The sequence below is a fragment of the Erinaceus europaeus genome, unplaced genomic scaffold, assembly GCF_950295315.1.
Source record: "Erinaceus europaeus unplaced genomic scaffold, mEriEur2.1 scaffold_377, whole genome shotgun sequence".
Taxonomy (NCBI): Eukaryota; Metazoa; Chordata; class Mammalia; order Eulipotyphla; family Erinaceidae; genus Erinaceus; species Erinaceus europaeus.
In genome coordinates, this window is record NW_026647393.1 from 23,544 (window position 1) to 48,538 (window position 24,995).

The following is a 24,995-nucleotide window of genomic DNA, read 5'->3' on the forward strand; positions in this document are numbered from 1 at the left end:
AGGCCACAAGGATCAGTGGATTCATAGTGCAGGCACAGAGCCCTGATGACAGGGCTGATAGTGACAACCCTGATGACAAAAAAAAGAAAAGAAAAAGAAATTGGGGTAGGCGGAGATAGCAAAGAGATTCTCGTGCCTAAGGACCTGAAATCCCACATTCAATCCCCTGCACCACCATAAGCCAGAGCTGAGCACTCAGTAGCTGGGGAGGTAGGTTCCACAGGATTTGCATGTATGAGGCCTCCAGTTCGATGAACCCCAGCACTACATATGCCAATACAATGTACTATCCCATTAAATAAGCAAAATTGTTAAAAGTAAATAAATAAATTAATTAAAAATAACCACTAGTCAGGAAAGGTCACTGATATTATAAGCTAGTATGTATAATGTGTCACCTACATGGGTAGGGGTAGATTTAGGAAAATTTCCATTCTAGGTTGACTCATTTGCTAGATCTTCTTGTTTATGAGGCTGGCAATGATTTCTGGTAACTTCATTAGCCCAGTAAGAAGCCTGAAGGCCATGGCACTCCCAGGGCCCAGAAACAGCAATTGTGTCACTTGCCTGCAGTTTGGAGGGAACTATCAGAAAGAGCAAAGAAGGGTGGAGATTCTCACCTCATTTTCATAGGAGCTGCCGATCACATAGAAATAGAGATCAATACTGCTTTTGTATACCACTGTCAGGCCTTCCAAGAGGGCGATTTCACCTGAGGGGGAGGAGGGTAGGGAGTAAGGGCAGAAACAGGAGGTGGTTGAGATAAGGAAGTAGGACAGGAGTTACCAAAGCATTCCCAGGATCCAGCTGCTTGGAGCTGAGGTAAGAATGAATCCCAGAGACGGAAATCTGACCAGGGACCAGATGGTGGTGCACCTGGTTGAGAGCACACACATTACAGGTTCAAGTTCCCAGTCCCTACCTGCAGGGGAGAAGCTTCTTCATTAACAGTTACGCAGTGCTGGCTGTAGGTCTCTAGTTACCTACCTACATACCTATCTATCTATTTATCTATCTATCTATCTATCTATCTGTCTCCCCTGCCCCTCTTAATTTCTCCATCTCTATTCAAAGCAAATAAATGAAAAAAGAGGAAGAAAACAATAAAACTAAGTAAGAGTCTCTTTTTTAAAAAAAATAGTAATAAAAAAAAAAGGCTAAATTTAGCCTGTTTTCCTTTGGGGCAGCTGTAGAAGCAGGAAAGTAAAAACTTCGAGGAGTCAAAATGTATCTTCTCCTCTAACTACCCTCCCCCACCACTCCCCTCATTTCCCCTCCTTGTGTATGAGACAGGATACTAGTCGATCCTTAGGAGGTGAAAATGCAGAGCGGTCACCTTTACAGACTTCCATTTACCTGCCCTAATGGATGCGGTACAATAAGCAGAGCTGCAGTTAAATTTGTCAAGTGAGGCTCATAAATCCAGGGACTAGACAGGTAGCTAACAGCCAACCTTCCAGCACGGTATTCCCGCGTGAGGTACACTCACCTCCCCATTACATTTCTGAAGAGTTTATTATATGAGGGGAGGGGGAAGGAGGTAGTCATTTTATCCTTTCTCCGCAGTCCTGCCACCCCCACCCCCCTTCCCACTACGGTGGTTCCACCAACACAGGGAGTCGTGCAAAGAAAGCAACTTACTATCAGTTCGATGAGTCTTGTTGAAAATGTTTTTCTCAAAGGCCTTTTGCTCCTTGACACTTGGGTAAGTGTCGTCATAGTACTGGTCAGAGGAAAAAGGAGACGGGTTGAGTCATTAGAGCTGGGAGCCCAGAATGATTAGTGACTGTTTTTTGCCCTGGATCTTGAATTTCTCTCCCTCAAGCGTGGAGTGTGGGAGACATATTAACCTGAAGCAGGAAAAACTGTTGAAGCAGAGAAGGGGCACTGAGTAACTAAACACCAAAAAGAGTTTAAAGGACTCTGCTGTAAGCAACCTCACATTTCTAAGGCTGTATGGACAGGCCTGTGTGCTGATGGGGCTCTGCCCATCCACCCTGTGGGAGGCCCATCCTGAGAGCCCTGGCAAGTGCTCTGAGGAGCTGCACCATGTCAGCCAGCAGAGCTAGAACACAAAAGGCACTAACAGCACAGAACAGTTCTTTCAGAACTTCACTCACTGTACAGAACTGAGGAATAGGGAAAAGGCCGCAAAAGAAAGAAAAAGAAAAAAAAAAAACCCTTTAAAAAAGGAAACCCAATGGGAGTCGGGCTGTAGCGCAGCGGGTTAAGCGCAGGTGGCGCAAAGCACAAGGACCGGCATAAGGATCCCGGTTCGAACCCCGGCTCCCCACCTGCAGGGGAGTCGCTTCACAGGCGGTGAAGCAGGTCTGCAGGTGTCTATCTTTCTCTTCTCCTCTCTGTCTTCCCCTCCTCTCTCCATTTCTCTCTGTCCTATCCAACAATGACGACAACAATAATAATAACTACAACAATAAAACAACAAGGGCAACAAAAGGGAATAAATAAATATTTTCAAAAAAATTTTTTAAAAAAAGGAAACCCAAATCATTTCACAGCCTGATTTCTCTTTCTTATGTTTATTTTTATTTATTTATTTATTTATTTAGCAAACTGAAAGACGCAGGAGGTGATCTAGCATGCTAAGCCCACTCCAAGCTCTCCTGGCAAAAGGGCGGAGATGCAGGCTGCTAAATCGCTCTGCTCTTTAGGGGCTAATCTGTCGCAGTCAGCTGAAGACCTATGACAGGCCTGGCATTTAGTAACCGGATAACTGTTTCAAAAGGTGTCTTGCATAGTTACATCCAATTACAGGGAGGAACAGCTGGTGAATTCTAAACTAATCTCTACCTGCTGATTGATTTATGCCATGCTCATCCAGAGTTAACACACCAGGGACAGAGGGGAAAATCCTACAGCAGGGGAAGAATATGAAGGGACAGGAGAGATATGTCCTTTCAACAGCTTCAGAATTAGAAACATTCTTCTGAGGCGACCAGTGGGGAAATAAGCTTGGTGACTGCAGACCTAAGGCTGGAACCCTGGAGCTACAAGAGAATTCCCTGGATAAACCCAGGCAGGGTGACATGGTGGAAGGAAAAGGGATAAAAGTAATGGATATGGGCAGGTGCTTCTCACATAAGATGCTGCTCTGTTTAAAAACCAAGGTTTCAAAGTTTTTCTCTGGTTTCATGCTGGTAACAAAGGAGTTCAACGTCTAAGGGTGACTCAGGGCCCCCCAGAGATAGAAGTTATTTAGGTTTGATCTGGCATCATCATGCCAGAAGAGAAAATAATTTTTCTAGGACTGAGGAATATGAGTTAGTAGGGGCAGCCCCAAGATTCAGATCTCAAAATAATAAGGCTGTGTCTTACCCCTAAACTAATCTGAAAAGGAAATCTCACCTTGGCGAAAAGTCGATCTCCATCATTGTCCAGAATCAGGATGGCTTTGACAGTGTACAGGGAGGGTTCCTGAAGAGATAGGAATATAGACTTTTAGACCTGATGGTTCTTGCTGCCACTAGCAACTAGATTCCATTCTCTATCCCCACTGGGGCTGCGTGGTGATACAGAAGTGACTCTGAATATGCCCCCAGTCCCAAACTGGTCAGAGTTCGACATTTCCCACAGAGAATGGCCAAGTGGTGAACTGAAGGAGGGGTTACTTCAATAAAGGATTCTGAAGCAGCATCAGAAAAGTAGTTTCTCTAAGCCAGATTCACTGAAGGCTTAATCAAGGCAGGTCACATTCTTATTTCCAAATATTATATACAGTTATTCTCCAAATGATCCTCCTTCCCTGGTCTCCCATGCACAAGTGGGTATGGAATCTGACCAGATTAATAAACAGACACAGTGAACACTCCAGTGTACTTGGAAGCTTCTGCAGTCCTAGTGCAGTAGCAATGCAGAGGCATAAACACCATTCAACTTGCCAGGATTAAAATCCATCTAAAATTTTGGGAAAGCTGAGAATGGGAAAGTGATCTAAGAAACACTCAGAGAGGGAGTCGGGCAGTAGCGCAGCAGGTCAAGCGCACAGTGCGAGGCACAAGGACCGGCATAAGGATCCCAGTTGGAACTTCCAGCTCCCCACCTGCAGGAGTCGCTTCGCAAGTGGTGAAGCAGACCTGCAGGTGTCTATCTTTCTCTCCCCCCCTCTGTCTTCCCCCCCCTCTCCATTTCTCTCTGACCTATCCAACAACAACGACATGAGTAGCAACAACAACAATAATTACCACAACAATAAAAAAAAAAAAACAAGATCAACAAAAAGGGAAAAAAATGGACTCCAGGAGCAGTGGATTCATGGTGCAGGCACCAAGTCCCAGTGATAACCCTGGCAAAAGAAAGAAAGAAAGAAAGAAAGAAAGAAAGAAAGAAAGAAAGAAAGAGAGAGAGAGAGAGAGAGAGAGAGAGGGAGGGAGGGAGGGAGGGAGGGAGGAAGGAAGGAAGGAAGGAAAAGGGAAGGGAGGGGAGGGGAGGGGAGGAGAGGGGAGGGGAAGGGAAGGAAAGGGAAGGGAAAGGAAGGAAAAGAAGAGAAGAGAAGAGAAGAGAAGAGAAGAGAAGAGAAGAGAAGAGAAGAGAAGAGAAGAGAAGAGAAGAGAAGAGACTCAGAAAACAAGAGCCGCATAGTTCTTAGCCCAGTTAAGCACAGCTGGGAGTGGTGGATTTGTAGTGCAGGCACCAAGCCCCAGATATAACCCTGATAGGGGGGGAAATGGATTTAGATTTATGCTGGCTTCCATAAAGAAATAACTTCAGCTTTAATAATGACTTCAAACTCAAACTGTAAAATATCCCACTTTGTAAAGGCTACAATCCTGACACTACTATAGAACCAACTGAGGGCAGGCAAGGGCCGGTGTACGTGGATACAGATGAGTTCACTTTCCTCCTCTTTCTAATCAACAGATACCTTCCCCTGTACTTATGAGACAAGGCTGTTGCTTTGTTACCTCCCCTTCCTGCCTTAAGTTAGGAAACCCACAGCTCTCGAAGGGGCCAAGCAAATTCTCCAAGTGTGTATTTAACAAAGACTCAAGAGTCAGAACAAGAGAATCACTGTCAAGGATGCAGAAACTGTCAGAAAGGTAAACTGTCCCATGGGGCTATAGGTTTATGGTCATATAAAGAACCAACCTCGCTCAACCAATGTGGTGATGGTGAGAAAAAACAAACAAACAAATAAAAAACCAGAGCTCAGGGATTTAAGAATGACAGTAAAAGGAACTCAGTCTTTTGACAACAAGGAAATAAAGAATTAAATTTTCCCCACTTGAATTCACTTTATTATTTGGAGGGTGCTAAGGATCAAACCCAGGACCTCACTGATTTATGGGAGTCGGCGGTAGCACCGCAGATTAAGTGCACAGGGCGCAAAGTGTAAGGATCCTGGTTCGAGCCCCCAGCTCCCCACGTGCAGAGGAGTCGCTTCACAGATGGTGAAGCAGGTCTGCAGGTGTCTTTCTTTTCCCCTCTGTCTTCCCATCCTCTCTCCGTTTCACTCTATCTTATCTAACAACGACATTAATAACTACAACAACAATAAAAAAACAAGGGCAACAAAAGGGAAAATAAATAAATAAATATATCAAAATATATTTTTAAAAAGATGAAAAAAAAAAAAACTTACTCATTTATGGGGCCAGGTGGTGGCACACCTGGTTAAGCACACACACTATAGTGCACAAGGACCTAGGTTCAAGTCCCTGGTCCCCACCTGCAAGGGGAAAGCTTACCAAGTGGTGAAGCAGGACTGCAGGTATCTCTCTGTCTAATTTATCTCTGTCTCTATCCAATAACAAATAATTTTTTTTTAAATGTATTAATTTATTGAGAGAAGGAACCAGTGCGTCACTCTGACATATTCCATGCTGGGGATCAAACTCAGAAGTCTATGCTCTTAAGTCCAATGCTCACTACCCATTCCTTTATCTTTGAAAAGTACTTCTTGATCAGTTTTATGAGCTAGAGAGATACAGAAAGAGAAAGTACAGACCAGTTCTTTGCCCTGTCATATGTGGTGCTGGATATTATCAGGTATACAAGCTCTTTTTTTTTTTTGCCTCCAGGGTTATTGCTGGGGCTCAGTGCTGGCACTATGAACCCACTGCTCCCAGGGGCCATTTTTCATTTTTATTGGATAGGACAGAGAGAAACTGAGAGGGGAGAGGGAAAGAGACAGAGAGACACATGTAGACCTGCTTCACTGCTTATGAAGCGACACCCCTGCAGGTGGGGAACTGGAGGCTCAAACCAGGATCCTTGTGCAGGTCCTTGAGATTCGTACTATGCATGCTTAACCTGGTGCAACACCACCTGGCCCCCAGGTATATAAGTTCTTTGCTGATACGATTTATCCTAAGTGTGCACTGACTTATCCTAAGTGTTGAGGAGACTACCTGACATTGACATATAGTAAGCTCAGTAAGTGTCAAATCACTGAGACAGTAAACAGAGTGTGGGGATAAAATAGAAATTTCTTTGTGCAATAAGCAATAATTCTGGTAGGAAAAAAAAAAAGAAAAGCCCTACTCTATCTACATTACTCTAGAATTAATACTCTCATAAACTAAGGAAATGTGTGTCAAGTAAAGAGACATCCTCTTAGAATCTCATCTAAAAAAAAAAAAAAAATCACAAAGGGGTGGTCCGGGAGGTGGCGCAGTCGTAAAGCTTTGGACTCTCAAGCATGAGGTCCTGAGTTTGTTCCCCGGTAGCACATGTGCCAGAGTGATGTCTGGTTCTTTCTCTCTGCTCCTATCTTTCTCATAAATAAAATCTTTAAAAAAAAAATCACAAGTGGGCCTAGGCTACAGCTCAATGGTAGAGCACATGGTTCTCATGGAGGAGGCCTTGGTTTGATCTCCACTATGCAAAACATACAAACCAGCAAATAAATAAAAGCAGCTTCCCTGACTAATTCCCCACAGAAAGAGCTAGTCGTAAAACAGGAGAGAGAAAATGAGAGTATCACTCTGGCACATGTGATTCCAGGGACCAAACTTGGAGACCCCATGCTTGCAGGTCCACCACTCAGCCACTTAGCCATCTCCTGGCAGATTCAGTTCTACAGCAATCTGGATCCTCAGTTCACCAAAAGAGACACAAATGTGAATGAGTTTCCTTAACAAAGAAAAAGAAGTCCACAGGGAAGAATGGACACAGGTAACTAACTGGATCTTGCAGCTAGAGGCTGGCATCCCTAGAAAGAATGGGATCCTGATGAAAAGAAACTACCCTGCAGCTACTAGCCATCAAGTCAGACAAGCCCCTTTGGAACCGACAGAGTGTGAGTGCTTAGCACAGCTGGCAAGAAGAGACATAGATCTCTGGGGTTTTGCTCCTGGCTCTTTTCACTAGCTTCCTAGAGGAAGTCATCAGTGCCCCCCCCCCCCCCCCGCAATAAAAAAAAAATGAAAGAAACACTGTTTTTTTCTGGGATAGATGAAAGACAGGCAAATGAGGCAAGGAGAAGACCAGATCTGACTTATTATTATGGCCCTGCAAGGGGGCAAGAAGCCATTAGAGAAAAAGCTGGTGGTCATTTCAAACGTCTAAAAGCACCCACACTCCATGCAGCTGCGAATCTGAGCAAGCTGCTCTAATCCCCGGCTCTGCTACAGCTGCAGCCAGCAGCGTCTCCTTTACTTCTCCTGCCACCTCCTGACTGCAGCTGGTTCCACTTCAGTCTGAGGCCTTTACCTCGCAGGAGTGGCGAGGGCAGGAGCTCCTTTCATACCATAAAGCCAACCAGTCTAAAGGCTCCGGAAGCCATTACTGATAATGTAATTTCATTTTGATTTTTTTTTTCCCTTTTGCAAAGGGTAAGTTTATAAATAACTCCCAGCTACTGAGAAATGGGTTTCCTGGACATTGTGCTACGTTTGACAGTATAATACATTTAATGCTGATTACTGGGGGAGGAGGGAGTAGATAGCATACTGGTTATGCAGAGACTCTCATGCCTAAGGCTCCGAAGTCCCAGGTTCAGTCCCCTGCACCACCATAAGACAGAGCTGAGCAGTGCTCTGGTAGAAGAGAGAAAAAAAAAGGAAAAAAAACTGATTATGTAGGAAGATTCTATAAGAGCCAGGAAGGTATTGTGGATAAAAAAAAAGACTTGCATGTCTGAGGTTCTGAGTCCTAGGTCCAATCACTGGCACCACCATAAGTAAGAGCTAAGCAATCTGGTAAAAAAAAAAAAAAAAGAGGGGAGTCGTGCGGTAGCACAGCGGCTTAAGTGCACGTGGCACAAAGCTCAAGGACCAGCGTAAGGATCCCGGTTCCAGCCCCAGGCTCCCCACCTGCAGGGGAGTTGCTTCACAGGCAGTGAAGCAGGTCTGCAGGTGTCTATCTTTCTCTCCCCCTCTCTGTCCTTCCCTCCTCTCTTGCTTTCTCTCTGTCCTATCCAACAACAACGACATCAATAGCAACAACAACTACAATATAAGGGCAACAAAAGGGAATAAATAAGTATTTAAAAGAGAAGAAGAGGAACAGGAAAGAAAAGAGAAGGAAAGGAGAAGGAAACAAAAGACCCCTATAAATTTGGGCCCAGGTTCAAAGGATTTTTAAGAAGTCTAGCCCTCCTCCACCCACCAAGTGGGCAGCCGCTGGAAAGCTTTCAAGACAAAGTTCTGTGATGCACTGACTTTCAGAGAGCCACAGCCTGAGTGTATAACAGAACTTCACCTCAAATGCTAATGGTGCCTGAACATGATGTGCAGGCAAACTGTGGGCTGGCGGCTCAGAGAGGTTGCCATGCACGTTTTCTTATCAGGAAAGCTAGACTTCAGGAGAGCTGAAACAACACTGAATAACCAGCAAGGCTGCTGCAAACAGCTCTGATCTCAACCACGGCCTTCTGAAGCCTGGTGGAAAATGTTAACATCTCTTAGTAAGCCCTCCCCCAGCACACAGAACTGGAGGGAGAACCGTTCGTGGTGCTGCCCCCTGTGGGCCTTCTGATGGCCTGCAGTTTCCCTAGGACTACAGTAGTGGGCAAAAGTATTAAACAGGCAGCTCTGGATAGAAGCATCTGTGTGTTTTACAAGCTAAAGCAGAAGAGAAAGGCCCTGAAAACGTACTGAATGAAGTCTGTTCACAACACATAGTAAGATAACACTCTGGGTATGCCAGCAGGAGAGGACTGGGGGAGTGTTTGGGCAGTGGCCAAGATATTGGGGATCTATGACTAACCACTTATATATATAATTTATTTATTATTGGATAGAGACAGAAAGAAATTGAGAGGGGTGGGGGAGAGAGTGAGAGACAGAGAGACACCTGCAGCTCTGCTTCACCAGTCGTGAAGCTTTCGCTCTGCAGGTGGGGACGAGGGGCTTGAACCTGGGTCCTCGCACACTATAATGTGTGTGCTTAGCCAGGTGCACCACCACCTGGCCCCTGACTAACCACTTTTGACTAACTTTGAGGAGTTAGTCGATGCTATGCATGGAGCTGAAGGGCACAGGTAAGAATCCAGCTGGGCTTTCTAAGAGGTTTTTTTTTTTTTTTTTTTTTTCCAGAGCAGTATAGTGGTGCTGGGTATTGAACCTGAGACTTTGGAGCCTCAAGCATGAAGGTCTCTTTGCATAACCATTAAGCTATCTACCACTGGCTTTTCTTTCCACTTTATTTTTACTTGTCAGGACAGAGAGAAATTGAGAGGGGAGGGGAAGATAGAGAGAGAGAGAGAGACACCTGCAGACCTGCCTCACCACTCATGAGGTGTCCTCCCTACAGGTGGGGAGGAGGGGAGAGCTCGAACCCAGATCCTTGCACATGGTGATGTGTGTGCTTTTAATCCAGTGTGCCACTGCCCATCCCCAACCCCCTAAAAGTTCCTCACTTAAAGTCTATGACTTGCCTGGCTTGGCAACAGATCAACTTGATCAGCTAGAAATTAGATGCTCTTCCTTCAATCCTATCTCTAAAGTAAACCCAGAGAGAAAGAACACTAAGAGAACTTCCTAAGTGCCACTTCCAGCTCCACATGGCAAACTCTGACTCTGTGCCAACTTCTTTAAAATAAAAAGCTCCTCTGGAGCTAAGGGCAACAATTTGCCAGCCACAAGCCCAAGAGCCTCAGATGAAAAGAAGCATGAGCTACAGGATTTGACAAGGGAGAGTACATGCTACCCACGAGTTTGCTTCGATTCAAGAAGCATAGTTAGGAAAAGAGCAGAAGCCACGAGTACCAAAGAGCTGCGGTGAGAACAAATACTGGTTACAGAGGGAAAACTCAACACCTAGAGCTCTTTTCTTCAGAGAGAGGGAGGAGAAAGGAGAGGGCAGGCAAGGTCATCTTGCCAGGTGTCTGCATTGCCTTGTGGGTGATGCAGGCTCAAATCTCTGGGATACCACATGGGAGCATAAGCAAGGTGACATGGGGGTTTCTTCCACTCCCTCTCCCTATCTGAAAAAAGGGGGCTCTCAGAAGTAGTGAAGCCCAGTGACAACCCTAAGCAGGAGAGACAGTTCAGCACTGTCCCACCACCCGTAGAGCTCCCTCAGGCCATGGGCGCTGCTCCCATGGGGTCTTGCAGCTTGAACCCAGGCCCTTCTTGCACAAGGGTTAGAGCAAGTTCTACTGAGTAAGCCCCCTCCAGATCCTGAGGACTCTTACAATCCTTACACTGTACGCCAGGCCAGCCATTAATTCCAGTTTCCCCTTTCTCCAGGACTCAGCTTCCTCATCAGAAAAATGAGAGTCCTGACCTGGATCAGTTAAGGTTAATACCTTTCCTGAGTTACAGCAGACCCCTTTGATGAGCTGATGAAATCTATGGACCTTATTACCAGAAAAATACACATTCAGAAATTTTTATGATTTCAAAGAGCTCACAGACCAATGTTTAGAATTAAATGAGATTCTCTCTGAAGATAATAAGATGGTGAGGGAGGAAAGAGGAAAAAAAGGGGTGGAGAGGGAATGAGTGATACTTTTGTAGATCATGCCCTCTCCTCTGCCTAGCACCAAGCAACCACTTCAATAAATACGTGTGTGGCCTCCGCAAGGCCATAAATATGATGGAGAAAACTAGCACAGCCAGCAGGGGGAGCAAAGGTCAATTCTACATCCCTTCAGCTCCCAAAGACTAAATTTGGAGGTTGTGAGATAAACAAGACAGAGATAATGAAGTTCCAAGTGTTTCAGCAACACAAAAATCTCAATACCTCTCTTAAAATTCTCATAACCTGCCTGCTGGGAAACTATTGCCCAGGAGTCACACAGCTTATTCCTCAACTATTACAGAACTGAAAGAATTATAAAAGGGAAGGGAAAGGAAGAGAAGGGAGGGGAGGGGAGGGGAGGGGAGGGGAGGGGCAGAGAGGGGAGGGAAAGGGAAGGGAAGGGAGGGGAGGGAAAAGGAGGAGAGGGGAAGGGGGGAGGAAAGGAAAGGTGGGGGAGTGGCATACACAAAATAAGCAGTCCTATTGGGAAGAGATCAATTGAACAAGCACAATCTAAATACCCCAGGTGGGGGGAGATACCATAATGGTTATGCAAAGATATTTTGACGTCTGAGGCTCCCAAATCCCAGGTTCAATCCCCCGAATTACCATAAACCAGATTTGATAAGTGCCTTGGTTAAAAAAAAAATTTTTTTTTAATGGGGCCAGGTGGTCTGGTTGAACACATGTTACAATGTGCAAGAACTCGAGTTTGAGCTCCTAGTCCCCACCTGCAGGGGAAAGCTTTGAGAGTGGTGAAGCAGGGCTCTAAGTGTCTTTTTGTCTCTTTCCCTCTCTATCATCCTTTTCCCTCTGACTGTCTGGCTGTCTTTATACAATAAATAAATAAAGATAATTAAAAAAAAAAACCTAAATACAACACTGAATGCTGAGCCTGAAAGCAACATTAGAACTTTTGAAAAAAAAATTACTTATTAATATGAGAGTGGGAAAGAGAGAACCAGAATATCACTTTGGCACATGCAATAGCAGGGGTCAAGTTCAGGACCTCATACATGCAAGTTCAGCACTCCACTCACTGCATCATCTCCCAGGCCACCAGTTCAGGAACATAAACCCTTACTTAAGGATTACTCAGCAGGGCTAGGGAGGTGGCTGAGTCGGTAGAGTACACACACGCCTCTCTTTCTTTCTTACAGTTTATTTATGGGAGAGAGAAACAGAGAGACTGAGAATACTAGAATATCACTTTAACATATGTGAACCTTTAGACTGAACTAGGGGGGTTCGTATTTGGAAGTTCAACACTTACTTACCCACTGCACCCCCACAAGAACATCTGTACTCCATGTGCACAGCCCTGGGTCCCATCTCTGGCACCACACGAAAGCATCAAAGATAAAAATGGGTAGAACTCCATGGGCAGTGGAATAGTGCTTTGGTGTCTTTGTCTCTCCTTCACTCTTTCCCTCTCTCATAAAAAATGTAAAATACTGGGGAGTCAGGCGGTAGCACAGCGGGTTAAGCGCAGGTGGTGCAAAGCACAAGCACCAGAGTAAGGACCCTGGTTCGAGCCCCAGGCTCCCCACCTGCAGGGAATCGCTTCACAGGCAGTGAGGCAGGTCTGCAGGTGTCTGTCTTTCTCTCTCCCCTCTGTCTTCCCTTTCTCTCTCCATTTCTCTCTGCCCTATCTAATAACGACGGCATCAATAATATCTACAACAATAAAACAACAAGGGCAACAAAAGGGAATAAATATCTAATATATATATATATATATATATATATATATAATGTTGTGAGTGGGGAAAATAGCATAATGATTAAGCATGCAAAGAGACTCTCATGCCTGAGGCTCCAAAGTCTCAGGTTCAATCCCCAGCACCACCATAAGCCAGAGCTGAATAGTGCTCTGATGTGCCTGATGAAATAATAATGTACTATTTGTGATTGCAGTGATGCGAGTGAGGATGGATTCCAGAGAAATCTGGGAAACTGACCTACAATTAGTAGGAAGAGGCTATACTTTAGGTATGATTCTAGGGAATTGACTGTCTACGGTATATTAAGTTTTACCTGGACAGCTTTATGTATAGGAGATAGCATAATGGTTACGCAAACAAACTCTCATGCCTGAGAGGTCACAGATTCAATCCTCCACACCGCCATAAACTAGAGCTAAGCAGTGCTCTGGTTTAAAGAGAAAGAGAGAGAACAATATGTGTATAAGGATCTTGTTGTCAGTCAAAACTAATATTGGCTATGTAAATATATTTCAGTATATATATATATATATAACTGGAGAGTGGGGTGTCAACAAGATAGCTCACCGGGCAGGGTATATGCCCAGTTTGAGCCCTGGCACCACTTGGGAGGTGCTATGGCTCCAGGAAAGTTCCAGTGCTGTGATGTCCCCATCTCCCTGAGCAAAGATAAAGACCAGGAGTGGTGAAATCATGCAGGCCTCAGGTGCGCGCGCGCGCGCACACACACACACACACACACACACACACAGAAGTGCTGAGAAGTGGCTCAGTAATACAGTGCACATATGAGGTCCTTGGTTCCATCCAAGAACTGTATTTAAAGCTTTTTGAGTGGTGAAGCAGTATTACAGGTGTCTCTCTCCCTCTGTACCTCCCCCATTCCCTCTTGATTTCTGGTTGCCTCTATCAAATAAATAAAGATAGTAAAAAAAAAAAAAAAATCAGCTGGGCTGCCAAGAACCTGGCCCTCACTGCACTTCGGCAAGTTCTGGTGCTGCGTCTCTTCAACTGCCTCTCTCTGCTTTTTCATCTGTCTCTTTCTATTGGGGGTGGTGAGGGGAATCATCCAGGAGCAGCAAAACCAGCAGTGACAAAAAATTAAAAACAAAAAAAGTCAGTCATGGGGCCTGGGGGTAACACATCAGTAGAGCACACATTACCGTGTGTGAGGAACAGGGCTGAAGCCTCACCTGTAGGTGGGAGGTGGGAGGCTTCAAAAGTGGTACAACAGATGTCTCTCCCACAACCCACCCCCAATTTCTGTTTTGACCAAAAAGAAAGAAAAGGGGGGGAGGCTGTTAGGAATGGTTGCTGGTGGTAGGGGGGATTTAGATAGCATAATGGTTATGCAAACAGACTCTCATACCTGAGGCTCTATAGTCTCAGATTCAATCCCCAGCACCACCATAAACCAGAGCTGAGCAGTGCTTTAGTAAAAAAAAAAAAAAAAAAAAAAAGGGAGTCGGGTGGTAGCACAGTGGGTTAGCTCAGGTGGCACAAAGCGCAAGGATCCGCTCAAGGATCCCAGTTCAAGTCCCCAGCTCCCCACCTGCAGGGGAGTCTCTACACCGGCAGTGAAACAGGTCTGCAGGTGTCTTTCTCTCCCCCTCTCTATCTTCCCTTCCTCTCTCCATTTCTCTCTGTCCTATCTAACAACAATGACATTAATAACAACAATAATAACTACAACAACAATAAAGAAACAAGGCAACAAAAAGGAAAAATAAATATATAAAAAATATTTAATAAAAAAAAAAAAATCAGCCAGGGAGGTGACTCAGAGGCAGGGCCCCCAACTTGCACACATATACTACCACATGTGCTAGAGTGAAGTTCTGGCTCTCTCTCAGTAAATAAATGGATAAGTGATTTTATTTAAAAATTAATCAACCAAGGACTGGTGGAAGGATCCCAGTTCGAGCCTCCAGCTCCCCACCTGCAAGGGAGTCCCTTCACAGGCGGTGAAGCAGGTCTGCAGGTGTCTATCTTTCTCTCCCCCTCTCTGTCTTCCCCTCCCCTCTCCATTTCTCTCTGTCCTATCCAACAATAAAAACAGCAATAATTACAACAATAAAAAAAAGGGCAACAAAAGGGAATAAATAAATATTAAAAAAAAATTTTTTTAAAAATCAACAAAGGAGGGCAGGCAGTGGTGTGCTCAGGAGAGCAGACATGCTCCTAGTCTCCATCTGGGGGGAAGCTTCACCAGCAGTACAGCAGGTACTATACATGTCTTTCTTTCTCTCTTCATCTCTATTCTCCCCCCACCCCCATTTCTCTCTAGGTTTCTATCCAACCAACACATAACATTTTAAAAAATAGGGAGTCAGGCGGTAGCGTAGCAGGTTAAGCGTACGTGGTGCGAAGCACAAGGACCGGCGTAAGGATCCCGGTTCAAGCCCCCAGCTCCCCACCTGCAGGAGAGTCGCTTCACAGTCAGTGAAGTAGGTCTGCGGGTGTCTATCTTTCTCTTCCCCTCTTCTCTCCATTTCTCTCTGTCCTATCCAACAATGACGACTACAACAACAATAAAAAACAACAAGGGCATCAACAAAAGGGAAAATAAATTTTTTTAAAAATTAAAAACCACTTGAGAATTGTGTTGTGATTAGAAGAGATTAGATTGTTGAACCACATCCCCGCTCATCAATAAAGAGATACTGCTTCCCAACTCTGCCATGAGTCCCTGGTCGTCTCTCTCTCCCACCCGGGAAGCTAACATGACACCCCCCCCATTTAAAAAAAAAATTAAAAACCACTCAGCAGCGTGAGAAATCGAATGAGGCTAGCCCCATTTCTGCTGAGTCCTTCACCTGGATTTATAGCGTGATTCACTTCCCCACCGTCTCACATGCTCCTGAAAACAAAATGCTTATCTTTAAAACATGCAGTTGAATATCTCTGTTCATCTTTCAGCCTCTTTGCCTCCCCCTAACCCCCATCAATCCATGGCAAAAATGATGTCCTCTTAAGTTTCAGACTTCCTCTAAGAGGTACACAAATAGCACAAAATTTGAGAAAATTGGTAAGCAAACCAAGTAGCTATGAATGGGCAAATCTGCCTTGATAGTGGGAAATTGTTTAAAGGCAAAGACGGCACTGGCTTAGTGTGCAGCCTGTATGCCTTAGGTTACACGAGAAGACTACCTGAAGACTTGAAAAAGGTGACACTGGCTGGAGAATCTCAGGTCAGGAGAACACCTCTAATAATCTGACCCGCGAGATAAGTCTATTTTGTGGAGAATCAGGGAGGTAGAGTGTAAGAGGGCCCTTGTCAGTACAGGCGTCTTATAAGGGATGTGGCCTGGTCCTCCTGATTCATCTTAATAGCTGCACATGGACACTCTGGCTTCTGTCTTGCAAATTCATCTAGCCTATGGGGCTGGCAGTGGCACACCCAGTTAAGCGCACGTTACCGTGTACAAGGACCAGGGCTTCACGACCCCAATCCCTACCTGCAGGGGAGAAGCTTCGTAAGCAGTAAAGAAGAGATGCAGATGTCTCTCTGTCTCTCTCTCTCTCTCCTCCCCCTTTTTTTTCCTCCAGGGTTATGGTTGAGGTTCAGTGCCGGCACTACAAATTCACTGCTCCTGGTGGCCACTTTATCCATTTTATTGGATAGGACAGAGAGAAACTGAGCGAGAAGGGCAAGATATAGATAGATAGACAGACAGACAGTCCTGCTTCACAGCTTGTGAAGCTTTCCCCCTGCAGGTGGGAAGCCAGGAGGTTGAAACTGGATCCTTGCACTTAGTGCTGTGTGCTTAATCGGATGTGTCAACCCCCAGCCCCCCATCCTCCTTCCTTCTCAATTTATCTCAGTCCTTTCAAATAAGTAAATAAAAATGAAAACAAAGACAAATTCATCTAGCATATGCAGGTAGAGATGTACTGGCTCTTTATTCCTGTTGTGTCTTCTACTTGCTTCTCTGGTCCTCCTTACCATAACCAATTTTCTTGTTGATATCCTGACTCTACCAAGTCCTGCTGATGGAGTCAAGTAAAAAACAGTAGCAGAGAGTTGGATGAAAAAAAGACCTTAAATCTGCCACCAGGCTCCTGGCAATACCTGGATAATTGCATTCATCCTCTGCCTCCCGGGAGGACCTGGCTCCACAAGGGTCTGGCTTTCTTCACCTGGGGGACCCCCTCCTCTTCTTCTGACTGTGTGACAACTCCTCTAGACCTCTGCTATAATTTATACCTTGCTGGGGACCAACTCTTTCCCACTACTGTGAAGGAGAGGGAAAAAATATATATAAATACGTCGGAAATCTGTAACAAGGTCTTCTTGGAGGGCAAGACATGGGGAGAGTTAGAAGCAGCGTCAATTGCTCTTTGGGGGTTTTAGTTCAAGCCAAGGTCTGCTTCCAGCAATCAACCATTAAAACAAGCCGGCCAGAGTAACAGCACAGTTTATTCTGATCATTTAATTTGAAGTGTCAATAAATTAAACTTCAATCAATTAAACTAGGTGTGCAATAACCCAGATGGACACCCCGACACCAACATAATCACAATAAAAATGTTTATGGCTGCCGGGGGCCTCACCGGGGGCAGTACTGGCACTGCTCACACCCTAGCTGAGAAATACATCTCCACACTGCAGGAACGGGGAGATTGCTTCGCCTAACGAAATGGAGGGGCCAGGCACCGGCAAGGACGCAGCTGGGAGAGGGGCACAGGGGACTGCCAGGAATGAGATGGGAGTGCTTTGGGGGCTTAATGTAATTGATACCTTTGCCCAGAGCAGGGGGAGGGGGCATTTAGGCCAAGTACCTCTACTGTTAGTGCCAAAGGAATTTAACAAAAGCCCCATTAAAATGATTCAGGAAGCAAAGGCCACAGAGCAGTATCAACCTCTCAGAGTCACTGATGTATTCTGCATAGTTTTTTCCTCCACATGGACACAGGCTTGTGCACTCTGGATGGCCTGATTTCTGAATGAGGCTTAGCACTCAAGGTTTGGTCACTGTTTGGGGAGGAATAAAAACTAGTATGGGATGAGAAAGAACACAATTAAACAACCTAGTCTATGAAGCACTGGAAAAACACTCAAAAGTGAATCCAGAGAGGACTAGGAAAAATGAAACCTGTGAGGACAGACGTAAGGATCTAGACAGTTGGCGTGATTCAGCCTTATGGGGGGAAACTGGTAAAGAGGAAGGAGCTAGTCATTATCTTTTAGTTTCCACAGACTATTAATGGAGAGTGATGACCTGCACAGCTCCCTCTCCATTCACAACTAAGACAAAGCAGAGCCAGCAGAAAACAGCAGGAGAGAGGAAGCTGAGTCCAAGACGCTGGCTGGAGGCATGCTTATTAAGCACCAGAAAAGGAAGAAGATGAAAGGTCCCTAGAGGCTACAGGACCTGAGAAAAATCAGACAAATCTGCCTGAAGATCCGAGCTGGAGTACTTAATTCAAGAAACAGAGGTGACTGGAAAACAGCTCACCTGTGGGCCCTGAATGCCTGTAGGTCTTGATTCAATCCCTGATGTGGAATGTACTGAAATGATTCTTTGACTTCTCTCTCTCAATAAATCTCTTTTTTGAAAGGTTGTATTTATTAATGAGAGAGCCAGTTAGCATTCTGGTACATGTGCCGCCAGGGATCAAACTCAGGGATCAAACCTCATGCTTAAGAATCCAATGTTTTAGCTACTGCACCATTTCCCAGAACACTTTATGCTTCTTTCTAAAATAAATAAATACATAAATAAATCAGAGGCCAGGTGGTGGCAAACTGGGATGCATGCACATGTTATTATGTGCAAGTACCAGAATTCAAATCCCTACTCCCCACCTATAAGGGGGAAGCTTCACAAGTGAAGGAGGTCTACACGTGTCTTTCTCTCTCCCTACCTCCCCGACCCCCTCAATTTCTCTCTGCCCTATCAAAAAAAGAACGGTCCACTGTAAAGTATCTAAATGAAGGGACCCTGTTAGTATTAATTCCCAAATTGAATTTTTTTTTTTTTTTTTTTTTTTTAACCAGAGCACTGCTCAGCTCTGGCTTATGGTGGTGCAGGGGATCGAACCTGGAACTTTGGAACCTCAGGCATGAGTTTGTTTGCATAACTATTATGCTATCTGCTCCTGCCTGAATCAAACTTCAATTGATGATTCTTCTAGCTCACCTTTCCTTTCTTCTCAGTGTCCTATAGCAGCGTGCCTTGTAGAAGAGAGGATAAAAGAAAATGCTTCTGGTCACATTTCCCCAGAGATCCAGGGGAAGAAATGTAAAAGGAAGACATCTACAGAACTTCAGAAGGTGTGCACCCTTTCTAAGGAGTTGGGCTGTTAAATGCTACCCAGGCAGGCTTCCTGCATTAGAGAACTAAAGAAAGACCCAGGGAGCCCTCACACTCTCATATTGAAGATAACAATCTAAGACTCAGGAAATGCTACTGAGTACACAACCAAGCAGATGACATAAGAAGGAACTGTGAACAAGGATGATTTTTTTTATAAGGACACACACACACACCCAAAGTTCTAGTGACATCACTCCAAAGAGACAAGAATAACTGGGAGATCAGCTGGAGTTAGTTTGTGGGCCAATATGAGAAGGTAGTGAAAAGAAAAATAAAAAACTTAGGAAATATCTCCAGACTCTCAACTCAATCTCCTCATGGGGACCACTGAACACCGAAATTTAAGGGCCGGGGGGTAGGTAGCATAATGGTTATGCAAAGAGACTCTCATGCCTGAGGCTCCAAAGTTTCATGTTCAATCCCCCACACCACCAAAAGCCAGAGCTGAGCAGTGCTCTGGTAAAAAAGAAAAGAAAAAAAGAAAAAAAAAAAACACTGAAATTTAAAAGACGATTTTTCAACTAGTGTCACTGTGAATACAGAGGAAAGAAATGGATTCATCACAGACTATGAATACCTTAGAACATTAAGGATGCATTCTCTTCTGGGACTCCAGCAAAAACTAGAATAGTGCAAAAAGTATATAAATTATTATTTCTTATTCTTTTTCTGTTGTTGTAGCTGGGGTTTCACTGCTTGTGGCTGCCTTTTTTTTTTTTTTCCTCCAAGAGAGAAAAACACATCCTCCAATGTGGGAGAGGCTGGGCAGTGCATATGGCAAAACAAGTACATTATCCAGGTGAGCTATTGTACTAGCCAGTAATATATTTTTTAACAGTTTCTGTATTTATTTCAAGAACACCATTCCTGGGGCCAGGTTGAACACATTATAATGTACAGGGATCTGGGTTCAAGCCCCAGGTCCCCAGCTGCAAGGGGAAAGTTTCACTAGTGGTGAAGCAGTGCTACAGGTCTGTCTCTGTCTCTCTCTGTCTCTCCCTCTTTCTTAAAAATATTTTATTTATTTATTTACTTACTTACTTACTTTGGATAGAGACAAACTGAGAGGAGGAGGAGGAGGATATAGAAAAGGAGAGGTCCAGGTGATGCAGTACATAGAAAGGGAGAGAGGGGAGTCAGGTGGTAGCGCAGCGGATTAAGCACAGGGGGCGCAAAGCAAAGTGCAAGGACCGGTGTTAAGGATCCCGGTTCAAGCCCCCGGCTCCCCACCTGCAGGGGAGTCACTTCACAGACGGTGAAACAGGTGTGCAGGTGTCTATCTTTCTCTCCCCCTCTCTGTCTTCCCCTCCTCTCTCCATTTCTCTGTCCTATCCACAACAATGCCATCAATAACAACAATAAAAAAAAGGCAAAAAAAGGGAAAATAAATAAATATTAAAAAAAAAGAATAAACCTTAATAACTGAAAAAAAGGACTAGAAAGAAGTGATGCACTATAAAGAAAATATTAAGTTTAGTACCCTAAGGACTCTGGACACTAGGACATGAATTCATATCTGTTGGTACTTTGTCCCAAACAAAAGCGTTCTATAATTGATGGTTGAAGGTACAGTTTTGCAGACTTACGTGGCAAAAAGGTGATAAGAGAACCTACAGTAACATGAGTCAGAGACCTTGTCCAGGAGCATGAAGAAGCAAAATCGAATCCGTTTTGACACATACGTCCTCGGGCAAGCTTCCTTATACCTTGGCTCTGTCCTAACCTGATTACATAGGTTCCTCATGACAAAGAACCAGCATGGTTTGTAAAGCAAAATTCAAGGGTAACTGATCAGGTAAGCAGGGATCTGTAAGTGCATGTCAAAATACAATAGGGTAGCTGGAGGTGGCTTAGAGGTAGGCAGCAGGATTTCTACACATGAAGCCCTGAGTTCAATTCCCAGCACCACATATGCTGGGACAATGCTGATTTTTTTTTTTTTTAAACAGAGCATATGGTGGTGCCAGAGACTGAACCTGAGACCTCCAAGTATGAAAGTCTGTTGTGTCAATGTCTAATGTCTACACTATCTCTATGATTCACTGCTATTTATTTGCTACCTGGGTTATCACTGGAGCTTAGTACATGCATGATAATCAAATGCTGCTGGCAACCATTTTCCCTTTCTTCCCCTCACCCCCTTCCTTTCTTTTACTTAATAGGACAGACAGAAGTTGAGAGGGAAGAAGGGAGAGAAAGAGGAAGACAGACATCTGCAGATCTGCTTTACTGATTGTGGAGCTTCCCCCTGCAGGTAGGGACCAGGGGCTTGAACCTGGGTCCTTGCACACAGTAACAAGTGTGCTCAACCAAGTGCAGCACTGCCCAGGGTTTTCATTCTTCTTAGCTTTCTCCCTGTAAATATATGAAAAACAAATCTTTTAATTTATTTTTTGGTCACTCTGAGTCAACTTTTTTCAGATAGATTCAGAGAGACACAGGGGGAAACGCCATACCACCAAAACTTCCTCCAGTAGTGAAGGGCCCAGCTCAAACCTGGGTTACAGTCATGGCAGACTAGGCTTCTTCCCTGAGTTATCATGCTGGAACAGGAAGGAAAATATATATTTACCAGAGCATGGACCAGTTCTGGCTTATGTAGATGCTAGGGACTAAACCTAAGGCCTCTGGTACCTCAGGTATTAGAATCATTTTGCAAAACAGCAAGGGCAACAAAAGGGAAAATATATATACATATATATATAGCAGTGGATAAAGCATTGGACTCAAGCATGAGGTCCTGAGTTCAATCCCCGGCAGCACATGTACCAAGGTGATGCCTGGTTCTTTCTCTCTCCTCCTATGTTTCTCATTAATAAATAAATAAAAGCTTTAAAAAAATAATAAATATAAAGAAAATGGATACAAGGAGCTGGGTGGTGGCGCACCTGGTAGAGTGCACATGTTACTGTGCTCAAGGACCCAGGTTCAAGCCCTCAGTCCCCACCTGCAGGGAGAAAGCTTTGCGAGTGGTGAAGCAGGGATGCAGGTGTCTGTCTCTCCCCACCCCCTTCTCTCTCGATTTCTGATTGTCTCTATCCAATAAAGATAATAAAAATTTTTAAAAAGAAAAGAAAATGGATATAAAGAAGCTGGAATATACTTCTCCGAAAGCAGAGACTAAGAACTGAAGAGAAAATGCGACAGACTTTCACATATTTTACTTTCACTCCCTCAATTCACCAGACGATCCCTTGTTCAGATCCAAGGATGACAGAGGACCTAGTGGGGGCTGTATTGTTATATGGAAAACTGGGAAATGTTATGCATGTACAAACTATTGTATTTACTGTTGAATGTAAAACATTAATTCTCCATTAAAGAAATTAAAAAAAAAAAAGATCCCTTGTTAAAAGGACTCCAAAGTAGCAGCACACTTACTCTTTTACTTTTAAAAGGCCTCTTTCTAAAAAGAGGCAAGGAGTGATCTAACAACTTCTAAAAACTTCCAAAGAAATTAGTTCCCTAGAATTTATCCTTGTGTGTCAACTAGTTAAGAATACTACTTAACTGCACTGTACAGAAAGTAACCGGTTAAAAAAGACACTGAGTTTAAGCTTTCCATCTACATTTAGCTAACCTGTATAAGAAAGAATTGTCTTTATTTCTGCCATTCTGAAAGAACTGAAACCTGATAACCTCTTTCACCTGATGAAAGAAAAGACAAGAAAGCTTTGAGCAAACACACACACACACACACACACACACACACACACACACACACACACACACACACACACACACGCCAAACAGGGCAGCTCTGATAGAAAAGCCTTGTGGTCTGCTTCCTTTTTTTTTTATCTTTATTTATTTATTTTGAATAGAGACAAAGAGAAATTGTGAGGGGAGGGGAAAATAGTGCGGGAGAGAGAGACACAGAGCCACCTGCAGACCTGCTTCACCACTAGTGAAGTTTTCCCCCTGCAGGTGGAGACCAGGAGTTTGAACTCGGATACCTGCGCACTGTCCTATGTGCGCTTAACCAGGTGTGCCACCGCCTGGCCACCCCTGTGGTCTGCTTCTATAGAAAGGAAAGTAGTGTTTTGTTTGCGTAAGAAGAAAGGATAAAATGGACAAGGAGCTGACTGCCAAATTCTCATATAACCCGGAGTCAGAGAGTTAGCATCTCAGTCAGATCCTATGGTAACAATTCCTAAAGTCCATGTTGGCAAATAAAAAGGAGAAACCAGGTGTCTGGACAAAATATTCCATAACTCATGCTAAATGCATTACATATTCCAGAAGTTTACTGGAATGCTGATTAGGATGGATTATCAGGAAGCCAAAGTAAAAGGAAGTTTTGTCGTTTTTATTTTATTTTATTTATTTATTTGGATAGAGACAGCCAGAAATCGAGAGAGAAGGAGGTGATAGGGAGAGAGACAGACACCTGCAGCCCTGTTTCACCACTTGTGAAGCTTTCCCCCTGCAGGTCGGAGCCAGGGGCTCAAACTCAGGTCCTTGTGCACTGTGACAAGTGTGCTCAACCAGGTGCGCCACCAGCCGGCCCGTTAGTTGTTTTTTAAGGAATCTAACAGAATTATCAACAGTGAGTCAATGTGTGACAAATATCTGGAGGACCCCTACTCTAGTTTTGCAACTTGAGGCTAGTTTGACGATTTAGGGAAACTCAAACCCAGATATCACCCACCACATTCTCACTCGGCAAACAGGAAGGATCGCAGTCCTGTACGCGTGCCGCCCTATGTGTCCCAGTACGCCCAGCAGCCCCTCCAACTTTCCTCCGATTGCGCCCTCTCCCCGGCAACAGCTTCCTACTCTAAGCCGGGGCTTTTGCTCCTGCACTAGGCCACAGACTACTCCAGGGGCTGGCAGAGCCTTCACCCCCTGAGGATTACTGGGAACTCCCCCTACTTTCCACCCTCCCAGTCAGGTTGAGCCCCTACTCCCAGCCCCTCTAGACACGGCAGCGTCTCGGTTGACCCTCCAGCTCCTACCAAAATCAGTGCCTCCATCTTGCCCCGCAGCTGGTGCCGACGTGGAGTCTCAAAAGCAACGCCACCACTGATTGGTCCTGAGTCCTTGTTAAGTCCCGCCCAGAAGGAAGATTATTGGGCTACTAGGTGCCAGCTATTGCTCTACTGACCAATAAGTGGACTAACTCTCTTAGAGAATTCAAGGTGTCCAGCCAGAGGAGCAAGCATTTGATTGTCAGCTCAAGTACCCAGTAAGACTCTTAAAATCTCACGACTAAATGGAGTGGGAGGATAAGTGAGCGGGGTTGTTTCCATGGGGAAGAGAGGAAGAGATTATTAATTTTCAATTGGCTGGGTATAAAGCACGTGATATCTTGCCCGATTTAGTCACTTTAATTCGCACTCCCTGTAGGGGGCGCTATGTCTCCTTAAGCCCTTAACACCGGTAGTCCCTGACCAATCCTATTATAACCACCCTTGTTCCAAAAGTTCCCAGTACGTCTGTGATATCCGCGGTTGTTTTGGCAAAACTTTAGCTTTGTTCTGAAAGTCCCCCAAGTCGCTTCTGAGTCCTCACGGTTAAGTCTGCATAGCGTGAAGCCAAGAGATCCCCAGCGTGTTTACTACTGATGATAGATGAACTATGGCCACCAGAAGTTAATCGCCACATAGTAACAAACTCCCTAAAATTCGTGGAATCCAAAAAAAAAAAAAGCCAATGGGTCTTTTTGTTTGTTTTTTTGGGGGGTCCTTGTTTATGATTGTTTGTTTTTGTTGACATAATGGGAAGTAGAAGGAGAGGCATCAGAGTACTGCTCAGCTCTGGTTTATAGTAGTGCAAGTGACTGAACATGAGGCCTCTGAGCTATATTTGTCTTATCTGTTGTGCTATATTTCCAGCTAGTGAGTTTTTTCTTTAAAATGTATTTCTGTGTGTGTCATGAAAGATGTTGGACCCTCAAGCGTGGTGGTCATGATTTGATCCTCAGTATCACATGTATCATCTGTTTTCCATCTACACCATGCCTCGGCCTCGCGTGAGCTTAATGTGCGGCTTGACGATACGAGAATCCGGCATGAAGCCCAGC

At 44.6% G+C, this 24,995-nt stretch overlaps 1 protein-coding gene across 1 annotated transcript in view; it reads right to left on the bottom strand.

Annotated features, from left to right (window-relative positions):
• The window catches only part of COPZ1 (COPI coat complex subunit zeta 1), a 31,574-nt gene extending 7,511 nt beyond the window's left edge, over positions 1-24,063 (bottom strand). Inside the window, exons 1-4 of the mRNA XM_007518145.2 lie at positions 23,929-24,063; positions 3,367-3,435; positions 1,642-1,723; positions 621-712 (exon numbers count right to left, since the gene is read on the bottom strand). Of these exons, the coding sequence (XP_007518207.1) occupies positions 621-712; positions 1,642-1,723; positions 3,367-3,435; positions 23,929-23,946 (261 nt within the window). The 5' untranslated portion in view covers positions 23,947-24,063. The remainder of the gene's footprint in view (positions 1-620; positions 713-1,641; positions 1,724-3,366; positions 3,436-23,928) is intronic.
• Between the last annotated feature and the right edge of the window lie 932 nt (positions 24,064-24,995).